The 11,542-nt window shown below is 34.7% G+C and overlaps 1 protein-coding gene across 1 annotated transcript in view; it reads left to right on the top strand.

Annotated features, from left to right (window-relative positions):
• LOC115219026 (lysozyme-like) overlaps positions 1-11,542 on the top strand; it is a 150,634-nt gene that overhangs the window by 48,439 nt on the left and 90,653 nt on the right. Inside the window, exon 3 of the mRNA XM_029789071.2 lies at positions 270-307. Within this exon, the coding sequence (XP_029644931.1) occupies positions 270-307 (38 nt within the window). The remainder of the gene's footprint in view (positions 1-269; positions 308-11,542) is intronic.

Here is an 11,542-nt window from a genome sequence, read left to right as displayed (position 1 = left end):
TATGTATGTATGTATGTATGTATGTATGTACGAATGTATGTATGTATGCATGTATGCGTGTATGTATATATATATATATATATATATATAAGAATTTCTGTGTAATGAGATAAAAAACCAAGGCTGTGTAAATATTAGAACATTTATATATAGAAGGTCTTACAGCTGTTTCCGTGATATTTATTAATTATATCCCTTCATCAGAGGGATATAATTATATATATATATATATATATATATATATTCATATGGTTTATTTTGCATTGTAGGTCCAATTCCACAGGATTGCCTTGAATGTATGTGTCAGGTAAGAATTATCAAATGTTTGTTTTATTTTATTTGTACGTGTATGAATGTGAAGAAAGGGCCGAAGTAAAGAAGCTTAACCTTGAGTCTATTGGACCATGGCTTTCTATTCTTATTGTATAAAAGTGTCTGATATATGGAGGTGCAACCAGACACCCATGTTAACCATCGTTGAAAACATTTGATTTTGCATTCGTAAATAAATCTCTGAAAATGATACTGACGTTTCTAATTCCACAATTCCTTTGTTCTATGGTATTGGAGCTTTGGGATTGACATGTAATTTATTCTGAAGCTCGATGCCATCGAACATACTCATGTTTTAACATATGATTTGAGCATCTCAAACAAGAAACATTTGCGCTTTGAAATTCCATCAATAATTAGTAAACAATCTTTTACGTTCAATGATAAATTTTGACCATATTGACAAGGGTAATGACACCGAAATATATCTGATGTGAAATAAAGAATCAGGTATGCAGATTGGTCGAGGCTTGAAACAGTTGAGCGTTGTAGTGAACCAATAAACCTATTTGTCTTGTCCATCTAAATTTTGAACTTTTGGTTCCAGGTAGTTGAAATAATGAATTGTATACTGCTGTCGGTTCAACTTACAGTATTAACTACTCAAAATCTGTTTGTGTCTCATCAAAAGAAAGCAGTATTAAGTTGAGTTTACGTTTCATTTTGTGTAGAGTTTATAACTTGACATTATGGCAATCATTTTTACATTTCAGACTCCTGTTTTCGCTAAAATCAATACCAACTATATATTGATTATTGTTTTATTGAAACAGATGTAAATGCAATTTAAAAGCGTCTAATATATTTACGTTGGTAGAATATCAGGCAATTGTTAACTGAAGCATCAGCGACTCACATCCTATTGTCAATTTTAATCTATATCTCCGAGGAACATATGTCTGTCCCAACAGATCGGTCCCCATAGATAGAGGTGAAGCATATCTACTTGTAATGGAAAAATAGACTACTGTCAGTGCAGGAGTGGGTGTGTGGTAAGAAGCTTGCTGCAAAACTACATGGTTCCGGGCTCAGTCTCACTGAATTGCACCTTGGGCTAGTGTCTTCTTGGGCTTCGAGTCGACCAGAGCCCTCTCAGTGGATTTGGCAAATGGAAACTGAAAGAAGCCCGTCATGTGTATATATATATATATATATATATATATATATATATATATATATATACATATATATACATATATATATATACATATATATATATATATACATATATATATATATATATATATATACATATATATATATACATATATATATATATATATACATATATATATATATACATATATATATATATATATACACACATATATATATACACATATATATATATATGTATGTGCGCGTGTGTATGTGTGTGTCCATGTTTGTTTCCCCACCATCGCTTGACAACCGATGCTAGTGTGTTTACATCCCCGTAACCTAGCGCTTCGGCAAAAGAGACCGATAGACTAAGTACTAGGCTTACAAAGAATATGTCCTGAGTCGATTTGTACGACTAAAGGCAGTGCTCCAGCATGGCCGCGGTCAAATGTGTGAAACAAGTAAAAGAATAAAAGTATAGAAGGACTACTCCTTTGTGAACAAGTTGTTTTCTTTCACCATGGACAAAGGACAGACCTTATTACAGATACAATCTTCGAGCAATGTCCCAGATAATTGTGTACTTAACATTATCGTAATTGACTACACGAGTAATACGTGTAGTAAATTTAGAAATGTATTATATCTGATATGCCTACAATGCGAGGCTTCATCCTACGAGTGTCATCTGTCACAACAATCTCACTGGCAATAAGTTCAGATCAGTGATATGATTTCAATAAAATAACATCTGGAGGATTGGCGCTGACAGAAATATAGTTAAAAATTTACTTTAGAATCACGTGAACATGGGTTCGATCATAAAATGTGGCCCCCATTGAACTGTCCTTTATCATGGCTCAAGCTGTTTATTTAACAACTTATGAATATAATTTGATATGAGGACATATATCCCACTGAGAAACACACACACATGTATTTGTGTGCACATTTATATATATATATATATATATATGAGTGTCCATTCGTGTAAATTCCTTCGTCACTAAAAGAAGAAAGCTGCAGAATATATAATTGGTTAGATATCAATAAGTGAATAAAGTCCTTGAAGGTGATAAGTTCAAATTCTGCCAAGGTCGAATTTGTATTTATTTTCAGAAGTCAGTCAAATAGTAAAGTGATTAAATCGGCAAGGTTAGAATAATCGTATTATTATTGAAGTCATTTTCGTGTATTTTTTTTGTTATAGTTAGTGATTTTTACTTTACATCAGCATGGAATTTGACATGTTTATTTTATTGTTACATCAAGAAAGAGCAAAGTTGAATTCCATGTTTCCATTTAGGAGTGGTTGCTTGTTATTTATTATTGCTATAGAACAAAAAGCATTTCAATATGGCTACGAAGGTTACATATGTTTACCAAAATAAATGTAGTGACCTTCCTCTAAAGGAAATAAAGAGAATGGGATACATTTGAGTATTGCAAACGGTTTCCAAAATAACATTAACATTTTAACAACACTAACATTAATAATATAAATGCAAGAATAAAATAACGTCGATGAGGATGTATGAGAAAATAACGATAAGTACCTCGCTAAATCACTAAGCAACTCCTATGAAAATAATGATAAAATAGACGGCATAGAAGAAAACACATTTGGAAGAACTGAAATAAGTATGGCTGTATCTCAACAGAGAAGTCGTCGATCACCAAATTTACCGCAGCTGAATAAAATAAAAAAAAGAATAACGTTTTGCTGCGTATCTCAAGCGACAACGTCTCTCGATAACTGTCGATTGAAGATATCGGAGTGTGTTTCTTTGTTGTTGTTGTAGTTGTTGTGTGTGTGTGCGTGTTTTCGTATGTACGTGTGTAAGTTAGGAAAAAACTGGCACTTTTATATACGTCAACATACCGTGTGTACTAATATCAGGGAATTAAGAATGAAGTGATCGGTTTTGAACTGAAAATTTATTTTATTTTATCTCGACAGAAAGCAATACAGTTATTCAAAATATGCAACTAAATTATGAACACAATTTAGTCATTTTCTCTTTATCTTATTTATGCCGGTAGCGTAGAATTCTGGAGAGCAGGAGGTGATGAAATCACGAAAGGCTGTTTTTGCATCTTCTTCAGATTTGAATTTTTTTTCCTTACAAAATGTTGTCTAATGCCTGGAAAACGTGGCGGTCAGTTGGTGCAACGTTTGGTGAATATGGTAGATGGCAGAATTCTTCCAAGTTCAGTTTCTGTAACTTGAGAAGCGTTGTTTGTCCAACATGTAGTCGAGCATTGTCTTGCAAGAGAATTGGCCTGTCTCTATTGACCAATCTCGGTTGTTTAATTGCAAGTTCAATCATCGATTCATCCAACTGGTTGATGTATAAATCCGATATAATTGAAGATGTAGTGGATGTCACCAGTGCTGGACCGTTAAACAATCACCATTAGCGTTTTTGGTGAATATTCCTTTTTGGATTGTGTTTAAGGCACATCGTTTCTATCCGACCACAATGCAGAACGCTTGATATCATTGAAAAGAATCCATTTTTCCTCACACGTAAGAATACGATACATAAATGGTTCGCTTTTATGCCGTCACAGTATTAAAAAACAGCAGCTTTCAAGACAACGTGTCATTTGATGTTCGTTCACTTCGCATGGTATCCGCCTGTCCAGCTTCTTTACCGTGCAGATTTATTTCAGATGATCCAATACAGTTGGAATCAAAATTCCAACTGTGTTGTATCCTGTTCTTTGTTGTCCCCTGATTGGTTTTGAGACTTAGTAACTGAAATTGACCCTTCCATTTTCCTCCCCCTTTCATCATCATCATCATCATCATCATCATCATCATCATCATCATCAACATAATCAGCATTCAATTTTTTCTAGTTTTATTTAAATATCATATGTGTCTCCTCGACATAACCGAATGAACGTTGCATGCGTTGAATATCTGCAGTGAATATTTTCCGTTTTATCGAATATCCTATACTTACTGTGTACTTGATAGGCAGTACTAATTTCTATTATATTTGTTGGCAGAAAGCATCTTCTTTCCTACTCTCTCTTTGCCATCACGTTAACCCTGATTCTTTTTGTGTTTTACATTAGTGTTTAGTATTCATTAGCGATTTCTATTGTTGCTCAATAAATTTCACAGTCGTCTCTGTTTTTTTTTGTGGGGTGACATCTTTGAAAAGAAACGGTATTTTGTCTGCTTGTGCTTTGTAGGTATTCGTATGTTTCTCGTGCTTCATTTTTTTTATATGATTAACCCTACCGAATAATGTTCGTTTCGTAACAGTCTCGTACTTCCAGTGCTTCTGGTAAATATAGTGCTTCTGTGTATTCTATTCTAAATATGATGGATACTTTTGTCTTGTACTCTGGTTTAAAATTGCGGATTTTGCTCAGCACCCAGTTGAAACAACTCATGATATCTGCTGCAGTACATTGTGACAGAATATTCATGCCTATTACTGAATTTATGCATTTCACTCAGCCTTCTTTTACTTTTTATAGTTCTTTCATTTATTGTTTCATAGATAAATAACTGGTCGTTAGAACCATATGATCTTGTAGAAATGAGTTGTGTTTATCCATATAGCTATCCTCAGAGATGCTGTTACAACCGACTTTTGTAAGCTCTAATGAGGGTCTAGGGATGTAGTTCTTAGATTTTCCTGTTTATATACTACATTTTTTACCGTTCTTTAAATTGCCTATAAAACTATTTTGAAAGTAGTTTATATGAGGCTGTAAAATATTTCAGCCAGAAAATTGATATCTCTAGTATTTATCTCTCCACTTTCCCATTCATCTCCTTTCATTAAAATATATTTTGCTTAATTTTTTGTTTTATCTTTGACTTTAATATTGATTACTTAGGTTTCGATATTTTTTATGTGAAGGAAAACTCACTTCCCTTTGTAATTACTAAGGCTACTATAAATATCATTTGGTTTATCTTGGTAATATTTCTTCCTGTGTTTAATTTTATTATGTCTACGACTCCCAAATAACTTTTGCATGTTGTTAACACGAGCTTAGCGATAACGTTTCTATTTCGGAATTACTGTCGATGGCCCTTCGAAAGATCATTTATAAATTTAAACATTATATGAATATCAAATTTCTATACAGCCGTAGCTTCAATATTTCCAGCGAGTCTGTAGCTGTAAGTATGCATGTAGTATAAAAAAAAACTCTGAATCTGGTCCACCAGACAACCTCTTTCGAATTGTGGAAACTATCCATAGGCCCCAGCCCAAAAGCCTTCCGGAACAGAACAGCCAGATGATTCTAGTCAACGCCCAGAGTCTCCCCTAGAACGTCGTCGCACTTGCCTGCCACTAATGTTCCATAGAACGCCAGAGTGGAACTTCCATCGACCGCATTGCCAAACTGACTGAGGACTATGAGCGCCTAATTGGGTGCAAGGCACTCTGACTCTGTCTAAGCTTGACCTAGAACTGCAGCTCAGTTATAGACATGAGCCGTAGAAAATCGTGTGACAAACGACGACCACATCTACTCGCCAACAAGGCAACCTCAGCACATGTTTGCGCATCATTAGCCACGGAATGCCCCGTCCTCCATTCAGCAAGTGTTAGCTGGAAATGGAACGCCTGACCAGTGGAACGCGTCCTTTCCACAGAAAGTGGAATAGTGTCCGCTCCAGTTGGGTCAGACGTAAACTAGGGCAAGACATGAGAATAATATATAACGGAGACAATATAAGAAATTACCACCTCTGTCCGATCTTTTAGGAATAGCTTTCTATCGGCCCAAGTATAGGTGAAAGTAACTACTCTGCTCGTCACCTCATTCTTCTCCCTTTGGATATCCGAATCTAACTAGACTCCGAGCGATTTAACCGGTCCCCACCCACGTCCAGCGTCCCACGATGTTATTGGACAGCATGGACCTACTTCTATTGGTGCCGAGTTGTAAACCAATTGACTTAGTTAAATTGACTCGGTTAATCATTGCTCCTGTCACCGCGTCGTACTCTTTTAGAGCAGTACCGACTAGGTCTTTGTGCCTATGACGGTTACATCGTCTGCCTATGCTGACACAGTTCTCTCACAACCTAGTTCCCGTGAGATGCTTCTCAACGCCTCCAGTTTCTGCAGTAGTGCCTCTTGAGCCAGTGGTGTGCAGTGGCGTGCAGTTACGCACAAACTAGCGAGCAGATGTCGCTGTACATTGCGGTGATCCAGCCACGGAAAACGGGTCAGGATAAGTTGTACAGTAACCATCTAGAGGATGAAGTAAATAGCGGGGGCGCCACCATCCTTTGGAACTTTCCAATACACACAGATAGAAAAATTGACTCCAATCGACCAGACAATGTGATCTAGGACTACATCAGAGCAACTTGCCTGCTAGTAAGAATGTCTGTCCCACAAGATCAAACCAAAATGTCTCAAGAAAAGAATACGAAAAGGTTTTCTCACTATAAAGATCTGTAAATTGAAATCATAAAAATGGGGAAGCTTAGTACAATGTTAATACAAGTAGTAATTGGTGCGTTGGGAACAAAAAACAAGGGAGCTGAGAAGTATATTAAACAACTCCCTGCATAGCAAAATAAAAGTGCCCTTGCTACTCTTGGTCTCCGGAGGATGCCCGGTAGTAAGACAACTGAAATAAAGTAATAATAAAGGAAACCATAAATAATGATAATAATAATAATAATAATAATAATAATGATGATGATGATGATGATGATGATAATCATAATAATAATAATAAAAGAAAAGAAAAGAACTACACACTCAGAATCTCAGACAACACGGGATGTCACCGCAGAGGAATGCTGAGGATGGCCAGAGTATGGAGACGTTAAGAAAGAAGTAGAAGGATTTATAATGTCTTCTCAAACCGAGTCATTGAGACAAATATCATTAAGGCCAAAATAGAAAAAACAGCGAAAAGTACAAAGTTCAGTGTATGTAATCATAAAGAGGAGTCCATTATGCACATAAGTTCCTGTAGTTCTTAGGCACAGAAGGAATATAGACACAGATAGGACTGCGTGATCAAGGCACTACACTGGGACATATTACGGCAAAGAGAATTTGAAGTAGGAAGAAAAGTGTACGAACACCAACCAGAAAGTGTAATAGAGAACGACCAATATAAGATTTTATGGGATGTTAATGTATAAACTGATCGCAAAATACATGCCAGGGGACCAGGTATTATGACCCTGGAAAAGAAAAAAGGAATGCATCATCCTAGATGTGACTATATCTTCGGATATAAAGGTAGCGGTCAAAGAACAGGAGATATCAGGAAATACCAGTGTATAGCCATTTTTTTATAAGTGCCGTCACTATGAGAATTAACAATTCCCATATTGAGATTGGTGTAACAACCAGAATTGCATTAATTCAGAAATTTGCTTTATTCAAAACAGTAAGGATTATAAGAAATGACCTCCATATCTAAGAAAACTGGTTGTAACCCGAAAGGAAAGCAATCATGCTCACCATGAACAATAACAACAATGATAATAATAATAATAAGATTTTATGGGATGTTAATGTATAAACTGATCGCAAAATACATGCCAAGGGACCAGGTATTATGACCCTGGAAAAGGAAAAAGGAATGCATCATCCTAGATGTGACTATATCTTTGCCTTGAAATTTTGGGAGAGGCGACCAGTCGATTACAATCGAACCCAGCCCTTGAATGATATTTATTTTATAAACTTCGAAAGGATCAAAGGCAAGATCGACTTCGGTGGAATGTGAACTCAGAACGTAAGGACGAACAAAAAACAAAAAAACACTCACTGTTAAGTACTTAATCCAATATGATAAAGCTTCAGAAGTCATCAAGGGGAATATATAGGAAACTGACATAGGGTGTCTAGTAGATCTGTTGTTACAAAAGGTTTGCCTCCTTGGCACGGCCAGAATAATCAGCAACGTGTTAGATAGCTGCAAAGATTGGATAGCATGGTACCATAGGCTGCAGGTAGCAGGCCCACAGCGCATATAAGACTCTAGGTACTCCAACAAAACCTGTGATAAAAAGAAATAATAATGATAATAATAATAATAATAAAAATAAAAATAAAAATAAAAATAAAAATAAAAATAAAAATAATAGTAATAATAATAACAATAATAATGTTATTACAGACAACTGGTATACTTAGGAAGGTTCTTGGCATCTGAGGTTACTTGTATCCCGATTTTAGGATTTTTCTTTTCCAACAGTCTAATTTGTTGTGTGTGTATGAAAGTAATAATAACAATAACCCTTTCTACTACATGCACAAGCCTCAAATTTGTGGGTAGGGGACTAGTGGATTACATCGACCCCAGTGTTTCACTGCTACTTACTTAACCGACCCCGAAAGGAAGAAAGGCAAAGTCGACCTCGGCGCAATTTGAATTTAAAACGTAAAATCGGAAGAAATGCTTCTAAACATTTTTTCTGGCGCAGTAACGATTCTATCAGCTCACCCTCATAATGTTAATAATGTGTTCAAATTTTTGCACTAGACCAGCAATTACGGTAGATGAGGAAATTTGATTACATGAACCTCCGTATTCAACTGGTACTTATTTTATCGATGCTGAAATGATGGGAGTTAAAGCCAACGGCGGTGAAATTTGAGCTCACATCGTAAATCATACACGTTTGCAATGCCTTTATTAGAAGAGAACAAAGTTATATTTCTATATGGAAATGATATGTTTCAATCATTAAAATCAACACGTAGTATTGAAATTTGGTGATTTTTTTAAAGTAGTGCTTCTTTAGTTGGAGAATACTGCATTTATGTGTTTATGATATCTGAATCTAATACCAACGTTAAAAGAAACATGCAAGCTGAATAGAAATATCATTAAAAGTCTCTCACAGGAACGAAAAAAAAGAATTTTCACACCTGGTCTGTCATTGTGCTCAATACGTTTTATAATTTAATGCAATAGCAAATTTACATTAAGTTAGAACTATAGTATAAAATATTGCGGGCCACTCTTTGAAAATCCAATAGTAATCTTTAATTCATAACATGCAATTTACAAATATATATCTTCTCTGATCGCCTGCTGTTACAGGCACTGCATTCGTAAATGATTTAGCACTGTTTTTCTAAAATACATATATATTAATTTATGCTGCGTGTCGTTTTTTTTTTGTCAATAGAAATGGAATGATTTAATACTTATACATACATACATACATTCATACATACATACATATTTACATACATACATGCATTGACATGCATACATACATGCATACATACATGCATTGACACACGCAAACACTCAAACACATACACACGTATATATTGTATATATATATATATGTATGTGTGTGAGTGTGTGTGTTTATATGTATATTTGGATATATATATATATATATATATATATATATATATATATATATATATATATATATTATGTATGTATATATATTATGTATGTATATATGTATCTATCTATCCATGTCTCTTTCTCTCCGTATGCGTGTGTGTGTGTGCGTGTGTGTGTGTGTGTGTGTTTTGTACATATATACATCAGCTTCGCGTACATGTGAAATGAAAGGATAAGCCTCTGGGAACCGAAGACAAATTTCGTTTTATGATGTCGAAGTATAATTACCGCAAAAATATAAATCATCTGATAATACAACCTAACCAATCAATCAGATGCGCAAAACACTGAACATTGGTTTTCAACTCTTGCGCGTGTCTATTTTGGATTTATTTTGCATGCTCACATATTTTTGTTTTCTAAACTGAAATGACTTAAGGCTAAAATCAAGACTATTTTGCTCAAAATTTCCCTCGTTAATCTAATACAGAAACTGGTTATTTTCGACTGATTCATTTAGATTATTTGAAAGTAACCCAAACTTAGTTCCTAGCATTCTTATTGTCTAAGGCCTAAATAAATAAATCAAATTATATTTCATTTTAATTATAGGTAAAGACGGATTGAACGTCAAATGCGTTTATATGTTTAAAAAAAGAGTCTGTTATAGGAGGTGGTGAACAGATACGTGCAGCGAATATGAAAATGAGAACGAATTAAGAATCTGGTCTAAGTTTCCTTTCTTGATTGCTACCGCGGGTTGATTTTTATTATAAAGTCTGAAACTATATGTTTCCACTTTTAACTGTTGTATATCAGTCAGAATTTTATTTTTAATCCGACGCATGTACATGCATAACTATATACACAAAACATGCCTACATACTTTTATACAAACGTTCATATATTTAAGCATACGTACACACACACACACACACACACACACACACACACACATATGTATATAAAGTAAATAAGTAACTAGGTTATCCAGGTATTAATGCATTACGGCCGTTTCAAGAGGCTCCATTTAATCGATCAATGCAAACATTACATCAATTTTAAATAGGCCGTTCTCCTCAGACGCGTACGACCATATAGATTTCCAACCTACACGATACTCCCTTATAATTTTTAGTAAATTTTTCATCAGTACTTGAAACTAAACTACACCGCTTCTTTTTGCTATTATCGTAGCAGAATGAATTTAAGGAGAAAATATGTAAAGCCTAATGTAATACTTTTTCCCCTTATTTTTAATTCCCACGGTTGTCAAAGGAGGTCAACGTGACTTCCTCTGTTTTCCATTTTACGTCCTTTTTAGTTGCTAATCATATGTTTTATCACCATTGCCCTTCCTCTTTATGGTTATCACCTTGTCTCTATATTTCATTACCTTGCTAGTATCTTCTGAGACATATTCTTTCGTGTAGGTATGGCTAATTTTATGGTCATAGTGAAATAGTGGTTGGGAAGAGTATCTGACATTAATTACCGACCAACAACAAAAACTTAAACAATGGTTTTAATTCTAAAGGGATATAGATTACTTGCTGCATTAAGTCTTTTGAATGTGATAAGGATAAAGTTGAATGTAACTATATTACCATTACTTTTTCTTGACCCCCATTATTTTATTTTTGCCACTCGAAATTATAGGCTTTAGACATCTTTAGATATTTCCCCCCTAAACTCATTCTGCTACAATAATGGCAAAAAGCAACGCATTTAGTCTACAGTACTGATGAAACATTTGCTAAAAAATTATAACGGAGTATATCTG

The sequence above is a fragment of the Octopus sinensis genome, linkage group LG1 (assembly GCF_006345805.1).
Source record: "Octopus sinensis linkage group LG1, ASM634580v1, whole genome shotgun sequence".
NCBI classification, from domain to species: domain Eukaryota; kingdom Metazoa; phylum Mollusca; class Cephalopoda; order Octopoda; family Octopodidae; genus Octopus; species Octopus sinensis.
The sequence above is the reverse complement of the archived record's forward strand: the minus strand, read 5'-3'. Positions and strand labels throughout refer to the sequence as shown.